The 20,494-nt window shown below is 36.1% G+C and overlaps 1 protein-coding gene across 1 annotated transcript; it reads right to left on the bottom strand.

Moving 5' to 3' along the window:
• Positions 1–395: 395 nt before the first annotated feature.
• On the bottom strand, positions 396–15,964 carry LOC144971368 (ragulator complex protein LAMTOR1-like). The gene is made up of 6 exons (XM_078912163.1): positions 15,758–15,964; positions 13,077–13,150; positions 11,794–11,880; positions 8,887–8,964; positions 5,808–5,937; positions 396–857 (listed from the first exon to the last, which is right to left on the bottom strand). Exons 1-6 carry the CDS (start codon positions 15,797–15,799, stop codon positions 765–767), a joined length of 504 nt encoding a protein of 167 aa, XP_078768289.1. The 5' UTR covers positions 15,800–15,964; the 3' UTR covers positions 396–764.
• Positions 15,965–20,494: the final 4,530 nt, after the last annotated feature.

Genomic DNA, 20,494 nt, shown 5'->3' with positions numbered 1-20,494 from the left:
TTATTTGGGTTTTTTAGTAGGCTGAAGAAAACAGTCCGTGTTTGGTATTTTTGTTATTTTTTTTGTTTGTTTGTTGCTTTAGGTCTCTTCCAACACAATTGAGGTTATATGAGAGACTGCTGAAACAAAAAAACAAGCAATCTAACAAAAATAGTACAAATGTAAATCAAAATTATAACCTAAAGATATCATAAGCTAAACTATAAATAACCAAGAACAAACAGGCAGAAGATTTACAGAAAAAAAAAAATCCCCTGTCAAAAATACAATCACAAACCAAAGAAGCAGGATAGGCTAGTAACGAGAAGAAGAAACGACATCACTATCGGATCGTACACGCATGCGAACATCATAGGTATATGATTCAAGGGTGATGCTCCCATCCAACCACCCGCTGTTATTTTTTGAAGCTATGCTATTATTTTTGTTCATTACTTTTGTCAAAATATACCATGTTGAGGGAAGGTGATATTCAGGAAATCTAAAAATAATTGAAGATGGAAGTATGCTATGCCTACTTCGACTACCCCACTTAAGCGGCAAGATTCAAATTCAATTTTAAAAAATATAATAATAATCAGAAATAAAACATACCTTTAGCATTCATTGAATGATATGAATATTTACAACATTGTAAAATCAAAAGACCAGGTATCATCAATAACAATAATCAATAACACTGACGTATGCATGGATAAGAAATAACTTAGTGAAATTCAAGACAAAATGCATTGAGTATGATAAAGACTAAATCCTGTGATAATTTAAGGGACACCAAAAGAGACGATCAAACTCTCTTTATGTTGTATCTTTATGTCTTGGGCAGCTGCAGCCAATTTTTCACTGTAAGATGTTATCTGAGGATATATAAATAAAGACAAAAAAATGTTAGTTTTGAATCGAGCCTATTTTTATTGAGAATGAGAAACTTTCAAGTCTCAAAAAGGTTGCAACTTGGACATGTCTGGTCAAAATCTATGCATTTTGCTGGTGCCCACTTAATTGGATGGGGCGGGGGTGCCTTTCAATTTGGTTGGTTCTATCGGTCGTATGTGGTTGCTATGTGGTCTTGTTATATGACACTCGCTTTTGGATTGGAAGGTCCTGGGATTGAGCCTCGCTCGGTGTATAGTTGAGTCCTTGGAAAAGACTCTTTACTGACATTCTCTCACTGTACTCAGGTGTAAAATGAGTACCTGGCCTTCAACAGCGTTGTCTCTGTCGGAAAAATTGTAATATTATAGCCTAACAGGTGTCATGTCTCGTTCTACATGTTACGCGTTGCTGTTGTCAGGGACCCTTTGTAAAAGCGCTTTCAGCACATTAAGTGGATACTGTGATAGATAAAAGCTCTAGTATACAAACAAGACAAAATGCTAGTGGGCGTGGCCGATCTATGAGTTTGTTAAAACCGTCAATCCCTTACAGATTATTTGCCACCTGTCAACTTTTCAAGACAAAATTTGGAAAGCTTGTTTAGGCAAATATGGGCCCTAAATGAATATGTGACATGTGAAAATGAATGTGCGAGTGATGATGATGATGATGTTGCTGGTATTGAACACGATGAAATGATAGTGCTGGTGTTATTTTTTTATTTTTTTTTAAAGGATGATAAAATACGATAAAAACAGACTGTAAATGGGGAAATTGGGAATGAAAAAAAAAATAATATCGGGAATTTCCGGATAAAGAAAGGGATAGTTGGCAGGTCTGTGTGATAGTCAGATGGCTGGTCATTATTTCCATCAATTAGTCAGATGGCTGGTCATTATTTCCATCAATTAGTCAGATGGCTGGTCATTACTTCCATCAAGTAGTCAGATGGCTGGTCATTACTTCCATCAATTATTCAGATGGCTGATCATTACTTCCATCAATTAGTCAGATGGCTGGTCATTACTTCCATCAATTAGTCAGATGGCTGGTCATTATTTCCATCAATTAGTCAGATGGCTGGTCATTATTTCCATCAATTAGTCAGATGGCTGGTCATTATTTCCATCAATTAGTCAGATGGCTGGTCATTATTTCCATCAATTAGTCAGATGGCTGGTCATTATTTCCATCAATTAGTCAGATGGCTGGTCATTACTTCCATCAATTAGTCAGATGGCTGGTCATTACTTCCATCAATTAGATGGCCGGTCATTACTTCCATCAAGTAGTCAGATGGCTGGTCATTACTTCCATCAATTATTCAGATGGCTGATCATTACTTCAGTCAATTAGTCAGATGGCTGGTCATTACTTCCATCAATTAGTCAGATGGCTGGTCATTATTTCCATCAATTAGTCAGATGGCTGGTCATATTTCCATCAATTAGTCAGAAGGCTGGTCATTATTTCCATCAATTAGTCAGATGGCTGGTCATTATTTCCATCAATTAGTCAGATGGCTGGTCATTATTTCCATCAATTAGTCAGATGGCTGGTCATTATTTCCATCAATTAGTCAGATGGCTGGTAATTATTTCCATCAATTAGTCAGATGGCTGGTCATTACTTCCATCAATTAGTCAGATGGCTGGTCATTACTTCCATCAATTAGTCAGATGGCTGGTCATTACTTCCATCAAGTAGTCAGATGGCTGGTCATTACTTCCATCAATTATTCAGATGGCTGATCATTACTTCAGTCAATTAGTCAGATGGCTGGTCATTATTTCCATCAATTAGTCAGATGGCTGGTCATTATTTCCATCAATTAGTCAGATGGCTGGTCATTATTTCCATCAATTAGTCAGATGGCTGGTCATTATTTCCATCAATTAGTCAGATGGCTGGTCATTATTTCCATCAATTAGTCAGATGGCTGGTCATTATTTCCATCAATTAGTCAGATGGCTGGTCATTACTTCCATCAATTAGTCAGATGGCTGGTCATTACTTCCATCAATTAGTCAGATGGCTGGTCATTACTTCCATCAATTAGTCAGATGGCTGGTCATTACTTCCATCAATTAGTCAGATGGCTGGTCATTACTTCCATCAATTAGTCAGATGGCTGGTCATTATTTCCATCAATTAGTCAGATGGCTGGTCATTATTTCCATCAATTAGTCAGATGGCTGGTCATTACTTCCATCAATTAGTCAGATGGCTGGTCATTACTTCCATCAATTAGTCAGATGGCTGGTCATTACTTCCATCAATTAGTCAGATGGCTGGTCATTACTTCCATCAAGTAGTCAGATGGCTGATCATTACTTCAGTCAAATAGTCAGATGGCTGGTCATTACTTCCATCAATTAGTCAGATGGCTGGTCATTATTTCCATCAAGTAGTCAGATGGCTGGTCATTACTTCCATCAATTATTCAGATGGCTGATCATTACTTCAGTCAAATAGTCAGATGGCTGGTCATTACTTCCATCAATTAGTCAGATGGCTGGTCATTATTTCCATCAATTAGTCAGATGGCTGGTCATTATTTCCATCAATTAGTCAGATGGCTGGTCATTATTTCCATCAATTATTCAGATGGCTGATCATTACTTCAGTCAATTAGTCAGATGGCTGGTCATTACTTCCATCAATTAGTCAGATGGCTGGTCATTACTTCCATCAATTAGTGAGATGGCTGGTCATTACTTCCATCAATTAGTCAGATGGCTGGTCATTACTTCCATCAAGTATTTATACACATATACTACAGCATGCATTCCTTGCCCTCTTACTCCTTGTTTTAAATATACTAAGCAAAAAAAATCACTTATTTTTTAACAATGCCACAACCACATTATCTCATTCGTCTGTAGTGTTTCATTCATTCTATTTTGTTGATAAAGGGGAAACCTGAAACATCCATTTTATCTGTTTTAAATTGAAGCTTACATTCAATTTCACATTGTTATTTATGTCCATGTTTCAAGACAAAAAGTCTAAAATCCGGATCTATAAATTTTTCAACCAACAACATACAAATGATGATTTTTATTGGAAATAGAATTACATACAGCATTGCTGGAAACCTTATTTGAGTAAATCAAAACAATTGCGTGTAAAATTTGCACAAAAAGCTGGATTAAAACCCCTCATCATACTGAAAATTAGAAAACTCAAAGACATAAACACTCAATAAAGCTTAAAGTTGAGGATGTAAAAATGGGGATCTAAAAATATGTTAAAATAAATAATTTCAACGGTAATCCCCACAACTCTTTAATATCCATGCCTGTATTTGGCAGGGTCATAGGTCAACAACAAAAATATGTCTAAAATTCTCCAAAAAATGTAAGAAAAACAAAGAATAAAACAAATAAAACCTCCCCAAATCCACATACCCAGAATTACAAGAGTAAAGGATGTCATGACAGTAACAGACTATTTAACCCCCCCCCCCCCCCCCCCCCCACCCACCCCTACTCAACATTACATTAACTATAACAGCAGGGTGTCCAGCAAAGTTTCTGAATAAAAATTACGACGTTGGGACAAAATTTACGACCTAGGAAATTAAAATATTTTCGTTTGAAATCAATGGTTGATGGTCATATTACATTTACCTGAATATCAACTTTCTATAAAAACCCGTTTCCAATAACTTTAATATCATTTTTTCACTGAGTCATTATGTGCTTTTAGGGTGTGTGTGTGTGTGTGTGTGTGTAGTAGTAGTAGTAGTAGTAGTAGTAGTAGTAGTAGTAGTAGTAGTAGTAGTAGTAGTAGTAGTAGAAGTAGTAGTAGTAGTAGTAGTAGTAGTAGTAGTAGTAGTAGTAGTAGTAGTAGTAGTAGTAGTAGTACTGGCATCAACTCAAGGCACATCTTTTTACCCATCAGAAGACTGGCTTTTTAGATGGAAAGGTCGACAGAATATCGTGTTTAGAAAATAACATGATGAAAAACACTATGCTGATGTCTCTTCTGCCAGCCATTGGAGTGATGAAGTTTTGAACTTCTCCAGCAGTACAACTCATTTACAATGCACACGAGACGAGGCAATACTACAATCAACGCTTCACGATTACTATTCTTAGAAACAATAATGTCACGTTTTGTTGTCAATGAAACATGTATAAGAAAAGAAAGTTTTAAAAAACAACAAAAGCTCACCCCCCCCCCCAAAAAAAAAAAAATCAAACCAAAAAAAAACAAACAACAACATAAAATAAGATAAGAAGAAACAAAAAAAAAAAAGCACTTCTAATGAGTCTAATGTCTTCAACATGACGGATAGGGGAAGGTCCTACGTGAATGGCACATGAAAGCTGGTGCTTAGATGCTATTTTGAACTTCTCCACTTAATCGCACACTCTGTTTAACCAGCACACTAACCTGAACTCCCGAGGGTGTGCGATTAAGCAGAGTCGACTGTAGTAGTAGTAGTAGTAGCAGCAGCATTGACATCTCCAGAAATAAAGGCGCAGTAGATGTTTAAAAAAAAAAAAGGGGAGGGGGTATTATGTGCTAATGGGGGACGGGAGTGGTGTCCATGTTGATGTCAGCAATGGTCTAATCTTGTGTTGAGCCTCCTAATTTTTTGCATTCTTCAATAAACTTTATAAAATTTCAATTCATTGAATCTTCAATTTACATTTTTCCGACCATGGATGAAAATTTACGACAAAGAGGTCAAATTTACAATTCTTTTACGACTTTACGACATTGCTTGACACCCTGAACAGACTATTTAATCTCCATCCCCCCTATTTCCACATCATAATAACTATAACAGACTATTTACACCCTCCCCCTTCTAATTATAAATTCAATTCCCGATGATTCAAAGCCCCCCATCCACGTTACACTATCAATAACAGACTACTGAACGATCTCTTGACAGTGATAATTGAAGGCAGACTTACCAGCAAGACATCATCAATGGAAACACAGGGCTGTGTCAAAACCATTTGTGGGGAGGTAATCCCGCTTGGCAAAATTGGTTTGGCTGACCGTGACTTTCCTGATGCCGACAAGACCATGTTGAGTCTATTGCTGAATTTCCAGACAAAAATAACAAAATGTGGGATGATGTGACTTGACCAATAGAATTTGCACTAACTTAAATTTGCTACAGTGGAATCCTGTTAAAGCCAACTTCAACAGAACCACAAAGATTGGTTGACTTTATCCATTGTCAATGAAAAACACTTGAACAACAGTTTCTGAACGAGAAAGAGGTGTTGACTTTAAGCAGAAGTTGACATTAATCGGATTCCATGTTATATTATAGAGTTTGTGATAGATATCGGGAATTATATATCATAGAAAGAACGAAATTGACGTCACTCAGCTCTTTGTTATTGTTTTTAGCCAGCCATTTTTATGAGTAGTTTTTAAAAAATTTCATCAATCAGACTATAAACCTTCAAGGATAGACACAATTTTGTGTAATGGTACGTTATATCTGGCTGGCGGATAATATGAGTATATTAATTAAGTGCATAGCATCAGTAAAGACCTTAGAGCAGCAAGATCGAGTCTACAATGTCTTTCCATGAGGTCAATAAGTCACTGATTTCAACTGAAAATTGTATTATAACACCTTATTCTCATGTCTAATAAAATTTAATAATACAAAATGCTAAATTTGAATGGAATATAACACCATGAATTATTAGTTTGTGAATGGTTTCATCGATCAGTGTGTATTTATCTGGCCCGAATTTCAATAGCAACAAAGAAGTAAGAAGGTGTCATATATATCAAATATCAGTGACAGAATGAAAATATAATTTACAAATTGCCCTCGGTTAACATTCTATAGCATAAGTCTCACTAATCCATAAGTATCAACAATTCAAACATTAGGTCTGGGGATTTCTCTGCCATTTCCTATTGTATATTGGATGAGGAAAGAAAGTGATAATAGAAGGAATTTTCTCAATTGGTTTTATAAAGCCCTAACAGTCAATGATGTTCACATAAATCTTCTTGATTTTCCTTTCTTTTCGTATTGATATATAAACCAATATAATTCAAAAGTTCATAATTTGAGTTTCAGACTAGCTGTCTATATAATCAGATGGGCAACCATTTCGATAAAGTAAGAAACCTGTCACAAGCAATGAATGATAAAAACCTGTCTATACTCGTATTTGGAGAAGAGATCCAAATTTCAAGAGAACAATCTGCCTTAATTAAAAATGCAACATTTCATCCCTTATAGTAACTAATAGTGTTGATGAAATTGGTTGCATATTCATTTCTGAATAAAATCAAAATATCTCTATCAATTTTCCTCTCAAAATGTTTTTATAAACATGGTTACAAAGTCCAAATCAGATTTTTAAAAACCCCCTCCAGACTTGACCCCAAAAGAATTTGTATGCAGTAAAACCTGTGTATAACGACATTGCCAGGACCAGAAAACAATGTCATTATAAAGAGTTATCGTTTTAGCTAAGCAATCAATAATAACGAGAAGGGTGGGGGAGGGGGAGGGGGAGGTAATATTCTTGACCATGACTATCGATTTCCAGCTATCTAACGCGGTAATTTTAACTGCAGCAGGCTACCTTGAAAGTAATGCCATGTTGCTCCTTAAATCAATCACATCAGGCTACCTTGAAAGTAATGCCATGTTGCTCCTTAAATCAATCACATCAGGCTACCTTGAAAGTAATGCCATGTTGCTCCTTAAATCAATCACAGCAGGTTACCTTGAAAGTAATGCCATGTTGCTCCTTAAATCAATCACAGCAGGTTACCTTGAAAGTAATGCCATGTTGCTCCTTAAATCAATCACAGCAGGCTACCTTGAAAGTAATGCCATGTTGCTCCCTAAATCAATCACAGCAGGCTACCTTGAAAGTAATGCCATGTTGCTCCCTAAAGCAATCACACAGGCTACCTTGAAAGTAATGCCATGTTGCTCCTTAAATCAATCACAGCAGGTTACCTTGAAAGTAATGCCATGTTGCTCCCTAATGCAATCACAGCAGGTTACCTTGAAAGTAATGCCATGTTGCTCCCTAATGCAATCACAGCAGGCTACCTTGAAAGTAATGCCATGTTGCTCCCAAAAGCAATCACATCAGGCTACCTTGAAAGTAATGCCATGTTGCTCCCTAAAGCAATCACAGCAGGCTACCTTGAAAGTAATGCCATGTTGCTCCCAAAAGCAACCAAACCAGCAAATGGGCCTTGTAGAAAAACGTGTCACTCCCAGTCATCTACAACTATCTTCACCTAGTTTATAATGAAAGGTCATGACGTTGGTACACCGGTACTTGGAACACCGTGTTGCTATAGATATGATTGAAGCCGTGTATTTGGACCAGTCTCGACACGCAGAAATAATTTCAATTTATAAAAACGTACACCCTTCTGCCATAACATCATTAGATATCATGAATAAATATAGATAATCCATCAAACAAAATGTCAGATGTCAACAGGAATCACCCATGTTGTCCAAAGTGAGCAAATTGGGGGTAAAAAATCTTGCCCATCGTAAAAACAAAACAAAACAGAAAGTGTCTGAAACAAGGTTCGAACTGGGGACCTTCTGGGCCACTCTGCCCTCCCTCATTCAAATTAAGCGGGTTTCAAATAGTCTAGTTGCTTCGTTTAGTCTTCATAATTGGAACAATCTATAAATACTACACACACACAAACACACAGAGTAACTGTTGCAGCATAATATGTGTTTTTGATGAATATTTGTTGCACCAAAAGACAAGTCTAGTAAATACGATGAATGGTGATAAAAAGTAAGTGACTCAATAGATGTATTGAATATTAACCTACAATCGCATATTACTCTTACTTATGTAAAATTTTGCTCTTTTTAAAAGCTGTTACATTCATTTTTGTTTATTACATTTTACTAATCGCCATGACTTTATTAAGCTATGGTCTAATAGAGCAAAACAATTTTCCTTGAACTATTTCCCTACTATGGTCAGTTCCTGAAGTCACAACAAAATGCTGTTGACATACCTGTACTGTGTCGCCCTGTCTTGCATTTCTCCATGCTCCATATTCTGTGACTCCGTGGATGTGACATCAATGACATTACTGAAAATAAAATGTTTTAAGGGTCAAGACTTTTCATTCACATGCTTTCGCTAATGACATCTCCAAATGGAGTTGATAAACATTAAAAAATACAAAGAACCTTACTAGTACACGCATTTATAGAAGTGGCAGTTGTGAAAAGTAGTAGTAGGTAGTACAGTAGTAGTATTAGTAGAGTGGTAAGTAGTAGTGGGTGTAGTAGTAGTAGTAGTAGTAGTAGTAGAGTAGTAGTAGTAGTAGTAGTATAGTAGTATGTATAGTAGTAGTAGTAGTAGTAGTAGTAGTAGTAGTATAGTAGTAGTAGTAGTAGTAGTAGTAGTAGTAGTAGTAGTAGTAGTAGTAGTAGTAGTAGTAGTAGTAGTAGTATTAGTAGTTAGTAGTAGTAGTAGTAGTAGTAGTAGTAGTAGTAGTAGTAGTAGTATAGTATATGTATAGTAGTATAGTAGTAGTAGTAGTAGTAGTAGTAGTAGTACAGTCCACTCCGGATAATCGCAACACCTTGGGATCAGTGAAAATGTTGCATTAACTGAAGTTGAGTTTCCAGTCAACTATCACAACATGGCTAACTCAAACCAGTTTTTGTAAACATTGTTCTTAGTTCATAGACCTGTAAATGAGCTCTATAAAAATTGACTGAGACTGAAACTGAACCTCACTGAAACTCTTCGTATCGTATCAGAAAAATCAAAGAAGATGAATAGTAAAACGACATCTCACTTGAGCAAAACAATGCAGAAAACTAATTTTACGTGGAAATTAATAGCTACTTCAATTGTTTCATAAATATAAGACCCACATCATGAAGAAACGTTTCACACCAGTTGTAAACAACTGAGGCAATCGAGATGTGCTTGTAGCAATCATATAACTTTCGATTTGAAGGTGTCTTCATAACGCACTTCCAGCTTTGGTCTATAAAAGAGTGGTGACACACTAACAGAGATGCCAACTGTAAATTTGGCTCACAGGAATTTCAGATACCACTCATAGGAATTTCAATGCCGAAAGAGGAATTTCTGCACATATGAAAATGGAATTGGAATGGTATTTGGCAATGTATTTACATATTTATAGTTGATGTTGTTGTTGTAGTGGTAGTGATGATGATTTGGTGGTGGTGGTAGTTGTTGTAGTAGTAGTGGTTGTGATGATGATGTGGTGGTTGTAGCTGTAGTTGTATTGATGCTGATGTGGTGGTGGTAGTTGTAGTAGTAGTGGTAGTGATGATGATGATGTGGTGGTGGTAGCTGTCGTAGTAGTGGTAGTGATGACGATGTGGTTGTGGTAGCTGTCGTAGTAGTGGTTGTGATGACGATGTGGTGCTGGTTGTAGTAGTGGTAGTGATGATGATGATGTGGTGGTGGTGTAGTAGCAGTGGTATCACTAATGATGTGGTGTTAGTGGTAGTGATAATGATGTGGTGTTAGTGGTAGTGATAATGATGTGGTGGTGGTGGTTGTAGTAATAGTGGCAGTGATGACGATGTGGTTGTGGTGGTTGTAGTAGTAGTGGTAGTAATGATGATGTGGTGGTGATGGTTGTAGTAGTAGTGGTAGTGATGATGATGTGGTAGTGGTGGTTGTAGTAGTAGAAGTGATGATGATGATGTGGTGGTGGTTGTAGTAGTAGTGGTAGCGATGATGATGTGGCAGTATTGGATGTAGTAGTGGTAGTGATGATGATGTGGTGGTGGTTGTAGCAGTGGTAGTGATGATGGTTGTAGTAGTGGTAGTGATGATGATGTGGTGGTAGTGGTGGTGTAGTAGTAGTGGTAGTGATAATGAAGTGGTGTTGGTGGTTGTAGTAGTAGAGGTAGTGATGATGATGTGGTGGTGGTTGTATTCGTATTGGTAGTGATGATGATGATGTGCTGGTGGTTGTAGCTGTGGTTGTATTGATGATGATGTGGTTGTAGTAGTGTAAGTTCATCTGATGTGGCAGTATTGGATGTAGTAGTGGTAGTGATGATAATGTGGTGGTGGTGGTGGTGGTTGTTAGTGATGATGATGTGGTGGTGGTGGTTGTAGTAGTAGTAGTGATGATCGTGATGTGGTGGTGGTTGTAGTAGTAGTGGTAGTGATGATGATGTGGTGGTGGTGGTTGTAGTAGTGGTAGTGATGATGATGATGATGATGTGGCAGTATTGGATGTAGTAGTGGTGGTAGTGATGATGATGTGATGGTGGTGGTTGTGGTAGTGGTTGCAGTGGTAGTGATGATGGTTGTAGTAGTAGTGATAATGTGGTGGTTGGAGGGAGGGAGTGGGGGGGGGGGGTATCCTTGGAACATATTGACCTCACCGGAATTTGATGGAAGTTGCCCGGAACCCGGAATTTTTTGCTCCAGACCGGAGTTTTGGTATCACTGCACCAATGTAGCATTAAATCCAGCTCACTCTTGATATTTCAACCTGTCATTCTTCCACGATGAAATTTAATCATGAATTTTGTTTGATTGATTTTTTAAATTTACCACTTGTTGAGGGCGAACATTAGTTGTGATTAACCGAAGTTTGTTGCAATTAACCAGTGACTTTCATATAGAATTAAGTCTGTTTCTTGGGAAACGTTGCGATTAACTGAAAGTTGTGATTAATCGAGCCATGATTATCCGGAGTGAACTGTATATATATATATATACATATATATATATAATATATATATATATATATATATATATATATATATATATATATATATATATATATATATATATATATATATATATATAAATATGAGTGTTGGCGGGTACTCGTAGGTATGAAAGTGTTCGATAATATATATATGCACATAAATTAAAACCTCTTCTCTCATTAAGAAACGGAGCGTACATTGCAGTTTGCCTGAGAATACGGCTGAATTCTGATTGCTCATCTTCCTTCTGGTTTTGCTGGGAATAATTTGAACTGGTTCTTGATCTGCAATAGAAAAATAATAATTTCAAACATATAGTTTAAAAAAAATAAAAATCCCAATTCTATGCCCAAATGACAAGACATAAACCTAAACTGTATTATCATGTAACCAATAACAATAAAATGGTCTGAAATTCTAAGTTATGACTGTATTAATATGTCAAAGAAATATTACTGCTACTGTGGTGTAAACAGTTTTTCAAAATTTAAACTTTGAAATAATGTATTTACAAAAAAACAAGTTCTAAGCGCTATATGGGACTGGTTTCTTGTATTTGATAGGAGACACGGCCCCTATGAGGTTGGGAAACAATAAAATCAAATGCTGATTTAAGCCTGTTGATTACAGTGGAACTCGATATTGGGAATAGCAAAATATCCTCATTGTAGTCGAGTCCCATTATATCCATGCACAAGGCATTTGGAGGGAGACAACACTGATGGAAATGATAAATTCAAGGAACATATTTAGAGTTATCTCCCTGAGTAAATAAATACAAACTTGACTGTGACCATCATCTCTATACCCCCCCCCCCCCCCCCCCCACCACCAACACATCTCATTCCCCTCTACCACTTATTTCAGAATAAAAGGAGAGTTGGAACTAACAATGCTATGAGAGAACTAGAATTAGACACGATGCCTGTTAGGCAATATTACAATTTTTTTCGGACAGAGACAACGCTGTTAGCGGACAGGTATTCATTTTACACCTGAGTACAGTGAGAGAATGTGAGTAAAGAGCCTATTCCAAGGACTCAACTATGCTTCCAGTGAGGCTTGAACCCAGGACCTTCCGATCCGAAAGCGAGTGTCATACCACAAGACCACATAGTGTAAGACTATGCATTTTTAAAACCGTAAGGTTGGCACCATCATAAAGACACCAGGAATGAGAATGGCAAAAAGTAATCAGGTTATAAAAGACTGAAAAAAAAAGTCTATGAAAATTTTTGGATGAACTTCGAAAAAAACCCAACAAATTATATAAACAGCAAAACACTTATCAATTTATGAATTTCCTTTCTAGATAATAAAAATATTTGTTCTGTATGATTTTCAGTGACTAATTTTAGAATAATATGAATTTGCAAAAGCACAGTTGTATTTAAGATCGACTTAAATATTCCAATTTGATATCAGATGAAAATCACTTAAAAAGGCACTTTAAGTGGTTATCATTGTTAAAGCTGTTTACCCCTGTATTTGTTGTATGTGATCAGCCTGATTAGAATCTGTCAGAAGAGGGGCCCTTTCTCCAGCAGCTGCATTCTGTGAATTATGAAAAAAAATATGAATATTTATAGAAATCACAAAGAAGAATATAAAAGATAATTGTATAAACCCAAGGAAATAAAAAGATTTTTTTCAAAATGAACTTACGTTCTAACTATTTTGTATTGGTTAGTATTTCCATGACAACATTGAGCCCATAACAAATTAGGTTGTCAGACTTGTAAATAAGTACACATTGTACTCACACAATCGTATGAATATTCTAGAAAAGCCTGACTTTGACCATCACACTGTAATCTCTATGGCTGATTGGATTAGTTGACAACGATCAAGATTGATGAAAGATGACACAGGTTTGAACCCCCCCTCCCCCTTTTTCTTCTTGCTTTTTTTCTCGACTTTCATATGTTTTACCAACAACAAAATGTGACATTATTGTTGATAAGAACGATAATCGTGAAGCGTTGATTGCTTTCTACTCTGTGTAAACTGTTTATATTATAAATCCTTGTCTCCAATCCCACCAATGTCGATCATCTGTCAAGAGTTCTTAGATTTAGTGACGTTGTTTTTCCAACATGTCAAGTTTTTCAGTGTTTGTCACATTCCGATGAATCATCCTCATCTTCACTATCTAGGCATTGTCTTTTGTGTAGCTGAACGGAGCTCAGTAGTAGCTCCTGAGATGTCAGTTCACTGTTGATGGGTATATTGTTGTTCTTTGTAAAAAATTGATCGAATGCTTTGGCCGAAAAATTGCATGGAACGGGAACAGCATCGTTGATTTCATATTGCTGTTGGTTGACACTGCAATCGAGGTGTAGCGTTCAAGCGGAGATGATGCGCAATTAAATAGAAAAAAATTCGTTTTTCGGTAATGTGTAGCGTATAAAAGCAGAGTGCGCGATTAACCGATGTACAATTAAGCAGAGTGAACTGTAATTGTTAAATGTCCCAACTCCTCTTTCTTCTTCTTTTATTTGCCTCCCATAAAATGTAGAAATGGTAATATTCATCCTTCCCCTTCACTCTCAGTTATTGTTAATAATGTTGTGAAGAACGGATTTCTCCATTTGGTTCACGATAGGTACAATATAGGAAAAAGTAAAGAAAAAGTCTCCACTGAAGTGGGTGTTCTCCATATATGTAGAGGATATATATGGGTGGTTAAAAAAAGGCGTGCATCAAGGCATCACCTGAATAGTCCGGGTATGTTCGACCGGTAATAAAAACATAACAAAAACCGAGTCAACACGACTAATTTCAATCAACAATCATTATGAATATTGTAGTATGAAGAGCTTGGAAAATGAAGGCAATCCCATTTTTATACCCATTGTGACGTCACAAAATCACAAGAAGAAATAACACACAACAGTGAAAGGAACTCACAGTGACACCCAACAGTTTACTCAACATGAAAACAATTCACAAAAACAACTCAAGAGCCAAACAACAACATACTGGAACACGTTGAAACAAAACAATAAATACGTTCGCACAATAAGAAAGATAAAGGAATTTACAAACAAATATATGAATAAACAAAATTTTTAAAAATAATTTAAAAAAAAAAGAGAGAGAGAAATAAATAAAAATACATTTCCCTCAAAAATAGAGCAAAGAATCAGATTTGGGTTGCTGTTGGTTAATTTTATATTTTTGTTGATATTTTATTAACTTTACTTATTTCCATGTGCACTACGAAACTTTCCATATATTTTGCAATGTGGATAATTGTTTAAATGAGCGGAGCTCACGGTTTTCAACAGAAAATACAGTGTTGTGAGAGGACAATGACTAATTTTCAGAGACGGGAGAGCACTTCTACTACTGCAATAGTGATTCCATTGTGGACTCACTATAAGCAGGCAATTAAGCACTTCGTTATTATTATTCTTATTCTTATTATTATTTATTATTATTATTATTATTATTATTATTATTATTATTATGAGTGGTTACAACAGGAAACACAAAAATCGGTGTAATCAGTATTAGGGCGAAAATTTCTGAGCAATACTGCGAACGATCTAGCTGGTGACAATAGATTTCGCTCTCTCTCATTAAAAAAAAAAAGACGCACAAATACTGCCAGGAACTATTCCGAATAACTTGTTGGGGAGGCCTTCCGAAAGCTCCTACATCCCCAGTATTCTTGTTCTAGTAGGGGATTTGGGAGGGGGAAATTTTTTTTTTTTATAATGTTCAAGTAAGGGGTTGGGGGGGGGGGGGGGACTTAAAAAAAAAAAAGTTTCCCCCCTCCCAAACCCCCTACTAGTACTTGAATACTGGGGATGTAGGAGCTTTCGGAAGGCCTCCCATTTGTTGATTGTACATGCGCAGTGGAGTTTGAGTCCGAATAAGCACGGAGACTATTCAGACTCGAGTCTGAATAACCGCAGCCTTTACTTTTACTGATACTGATATCAATATCAATGTTGGTAAAAGTAAAAAAATTGTTGACATTTTTCTCCATAGTCCATGGCTAGAAAGGCATTATATATAACATTTATCTGGCGATGGTCTGTCAATAACGGCCTGTATGTAATTGACAGACGGGTCTGTGGAAAACGACAGCCAAACTGAAACTGAAATTAATGACTGAAGAAGTGTTCACGACAGTTTGAGTTGAGTACTCACTACGAGGTCTTTATCTTCCTCTGAACTAAAACAACATCCCATTTTGTATCCCTTGATAGAAACTACTATTTCGTATATATCGTTTTCTTGGAAAAGACACTATTGAATTTACATCGTGATGCTTGATTCAATGAAATAATTTCATCAATTTTAATGTTGTTGAAGTTCACTTCAACAACACCCTAAATCGAACTTTTACATTGACTCGCTTTTTATCACATGACAGCACCTTGCTCAAAACTCGAAAAGAGTTCCATTGTTTCAACTGCTGTACTGCAATCATCGCCTTGTAGATTTTATGATCATTGATAAAGAGGCGTGGTCGTCGGGTTATTTCACAACAAATCGAAGTGATTTCACGTTCTTTTGGTGCTCTGTATTAAATTAAAATACTCACAAAGTCCGCCAGCCAGAAATAACACTCCAGCCCACAAATCGACATGGAACCTTGAACGTTTATAGTCTTATATATTTTAATGAGAACTAATCATAAAAATGGCTGTCTAAAAACAATAACAATGACCTCGATTTGGTTACTTCTATATCCAAGAACTTTACTCACTCCATCCGCTCTCTACTCCTTCAATACATGTGTATCTATTCTCTCATCACTTTATTGTGCAGCTATGCATGCGGTCTTATGATATGAAACTCGCCTTAGGATCGGACGGTACTGGGTTCGAGTCCCGCTCTGAGTGGCGAATAATTGAGTCCTTGGAAAAGGCTCTTTACTTGCATTCTCTCACCTTGTTCACGTTTAAAATGAGTACCACGCTGTTTACAGCGTCGTCTCTGTCGGGAAACAATTGTAATATCGCTTAACAGTCATGTCTCGATAACATGTTTTGCTGTTGGCCAAGGACCCTTATAAAGTGATTTGAGCACCTTTATTGAATATAGCGGTATATATAGGGCAAGTAATTTTTTTTATGTATACAGCATTCCTCTCTCCCGCTCTCTCGCTCTCTCTCTCTCTCTCTCTCTCTCTCTCTCTCTCTCTCTCTCTCTCTCGACATGTTGCATTATCATAGCTATTACTACACATTGATGTTATGAGTTTAGGTAAAATGCTCACAACATCCGCCAGTCGGAAATAACGTACCGTCACACAAAACTACGAGTAACCTTGAACGTTAAAAGTCTGATTGATATAATTTAGTGAGAAATAATTACCAAAATGGCTGCCTGAATACAATAACAAAGAGTTGAATGATGTCAATTTCGCTCCTTCAACAGTCTGATTGATATAATTTAGGAGAAGTAATCACTATTGTGCGCAAGACGAAAGATAGTTAGAGAGACAGTAACTGGGACTGGTTCTGTCGACCACATAGCCTCACTATTAATTAAAATTTATTTCTAATTTCAACAATTTTTTGGAGTAGGACACAGTTCTTAGTATCAAACCTGACACTGATCACGAATCCGACGTGAAAACAGCGAAAATCCGGAAAGAAAATTGTCCACTTTTTTATACTGCCACCCCCTGATCGCCGATCGCCTCGAAAAATACCTCACCGTGTTTGGGCAAAAATCATCTGCGACAGACGCAGGGATCGGGTCACAGCGACCCAGACGAGCGCGTCACGGGTTTAGAACTCAACGGCTATGGGGGCCCTTATACATAGTTGTCAGCTGTAGCAATCCGCATATTTTCTTGGTATAAATTGAAAATAATGTAAAACAAAATAAAATTACACAGGTACCTCACTTTCCACATTTATTAAAGAATGCGATCAATTTTCGAAAAAGACCGTCAAATATATAAAGTACCACTACTTGGATTCATAAACATCTTCCCTACCGGCACCAGATAGAGCTTTACATCTCCACTTTCTTTACTTCTTTTCTGACGGCGGACCTCATTTTGTTGATTTTGTTTATAACAGCCTGTTTGTCTGAAGATGGATCATTTGAATGTGTGTGTGTGTGTGTGTGTGTGTGTGTGTGTGTAAATATTTACTAATTTTGAGTAGGCTATTTCTTTTTATAGCCTGTTGCTGTAGTCTTTGGACATTGTTATTATTATTATTATTATTATTATTATTATTATTATTATTATTATTATTATTATTATTATTATTATTATTATTATTATTATTATTATTATTATTATTATTATTATTATTATTATTATTATTATTATTATATTATTATTATTATTATTATTATTATAGTTATAAATATTTGAGAAAAAGAAACAGAACAGAACAAATAAATCTAAAGCAAAGTTTATAATAATGGGCATCATATCTTACTCAAAGAACTCAATCAGTTTTAATTGGGGAAGTAACTTCGTTAGAGCGTGACCTTCATTTTGGTGTACCTCAAGGATCCGTTTTAGGTCCAGTTCTTTTTGTTCTTTACACTTCCTCTGTTGTGAGAATCTTAGAGCAACATTCTTTCGCTTACCATATGTACGCCGACGATTCCCAGATGTATAGCATGTGTTTGCAATCCGATATTGTTTCAAAGATAACTGTTTACGAACAATGCATCAACCATGTGATGAGATGGATGTCTGTAAATAGATTATAATTAAATGGCGACAAGACCGAAGCCTTATTTATTGCTAGTTCCAATAATAAGACAGATCCACTTACACTGGCACTGACAATCAACGATAATGAAAAAAATACAACTCACAACATCAGCAAAAAATCTCGGCATCACCTTAGAGAGTTATCTGTCTATGAACAAACGTATTAACAGTGTGAGAACAAGTGCTATCATCATTTTTAGAAATATCAGAACAATCAGACCATTTATTAATAGGGAAACTTGCAACAAATTGGTAACATCTTTGATATTCCCGAAAATGGACTACTGCAATGCACTGTTTGTTGGTCTCACGAAGGACAAAATAAACAAACTCCAGAAAATACAGAACATGGCAGCCCGTGTTGTACTGCAGAAAGACAGGAAAACTGCAGCTCCCGAATTACTACAGCAGCTGCATTGGCTGCCAGTGGACTAGCGGATTAAATATAAATCTTCAACTATCATTTTCAAATGCTTGGAGGGCTCTTCACCAGCATATCTCTCAAACCTCGTTGAACGGTATAACCCACAGCGATCTCTTCGATCAACGAACGACCCTAAATTGAAAACACCCCAACTGTCGAGTGAAGGCTGGTGAACGCGCCTTTCAGCATTCTGGCCCAAGGTTATGGAATTTAATACCACTAGAGATACGTTCTTCGTCTTCACTAGAGGAATTCAAGCGTCGATTGAAGACATTCTTATTCCGACAGGTTTTCTTTTGATTATGTGTATAATTAACGTTGTTCGTGTACTGTGTTAGGGCTTAATGATTAAGTTAATCTATGTTATTCGCCCAGAGCCCTCCTGATGAAGGGATGTTTGGCGCACTATAAATCTATACCATTCTTCTTCTTCTTCTTCTTCTTCTTCTTCTTCTTCTTCTTCTTCTTCTTCTTCTTCTTCTTATTATTATATAATGAATTAAAATTAAAGGAGAAAAAAAAAATTAAACTAATTAAATCTATACTTTTGTGGGACCTTTTGTTATATCATTGTGGTTGGAAATATCCTATAATACATGGATTTTTGCGAAGATAAACAGCTATTAGTCACAAACAGTGCATTCAATCACGCTTCTTGACACCAAACGACGTGGGTAGGACAGAGGAAAAATATAGAAACTGGAGCAGTTATCAACATTTACAACCAAATTAACTTTATACTGTGCTGACAAAGACACAAAACATTCATAACAAATGCAAGATCATACGTTGGCACCTTGATAACAACAGATCATAGACTAGTTAAAACAAACTTTGTTATTAAATGGCACAAACAATCAAGAAAACATAGCACAACAATTCATGAACCAAAATTAAATATTACAAATATTGTCAACAACTCACGATGTCGTAAACAATACCAGCGACAACTCAATACTGAACTAGACAATTTAACGAACAACAACACACCAAACGAAGTATGGTCACGTGTACGAAGTCAATAATATTTACTGCAATTCAAGGCGCCGGGACAACTACAACCAAACGACAAGGCCGTACGTATGATACCATCATAGCTCAATTACCTAACCAACAAAAGGATTTGCGAATAAGAATACAAAACTCAAAAAAAAAAAAAAAAAAAAAAAAAAAGGAGAAAGAAACTAAAATATGAACGAAACAAAATATTACACCGCATAAGGCGGAGAGTAACCGAAATTAGAAATGAAGAGTTGGACAAAAAAGTTGATAATATTAGTAATTGCAACAACGATGAAGCAATGTACAAAGCGGTGAGACAATTAAATCAAAGACCATTTGAAAACCCAAAGATAGAGGACGACTCGGGCAAATTAAATATTAACCCCAATGACATTTCGAATGTTCTATTTGAATATTATAAAACAAAATTTGAAGACAACCAAACGCCAAACGTCTGCTCCTTGAGGGAGATCCCCGACCACTATTTAAACCTATTACACAAAGAGAAGTGAGAAGTGCTTTTAAAAGTCTAAATAACAACAGAGCACCGGGAGAAGATGGAATATGTGCTGAACTTCTAAAATATGAACCACCCTTATTAGATGAACACATAATATAATAATAATAATAATAATAATAATAATAATAATAATAATAATAATAATAATAATAATAATAATAATAATAATAATAATAATAATAATACAGCGCTCATTCTCGTCTAAAACACAAGGTCTGGGCACTTTACAATATAAATTATCAACTTTAA

This window comes from Berghia stephanieae, chromosome 4 (genome assembly GCF_034508935.2).
Source record: "Berghia stephanieae isolate SIO BIC M18660-M18661 chromosome 4, UCSD_Bste_1.3, whole genome shotgun sequence".
NCBI classification, from domain to species: Eukaryota; Metazoa; Mollusca; class Gastropoda; order Nudibranchia; family Aeolidiidae; genus Berghia; species Berghia stephanieae.
This window is presented reverse-complemented; position numbering and strand designations above follow the sequence as displayed.

Bases quoted from the DNA above. Each gene is read 5' to 3' on its own strand.
- LOC144971368 (XM_078912163.1), bottom strand. From the start codon at position 15,799: ATGGGATGTTGTTTTAGTTCAGAGGAAGATAAAGACCTCGTA. The intron at 5,938-8,886 runs GTATGTCAACAG...CTGGAAATTCAG, and splicing joins GACAGGGCGACACAGTACAG to CAATAGACTCAACATGGTCT. The intron at 858-5,807 runs GTAAGTCTGCCT...ATATATCCTCAG, and splicing joins CCATTGATGATGTCTTGCTG to ATAACATCTTACAGTGAAAA.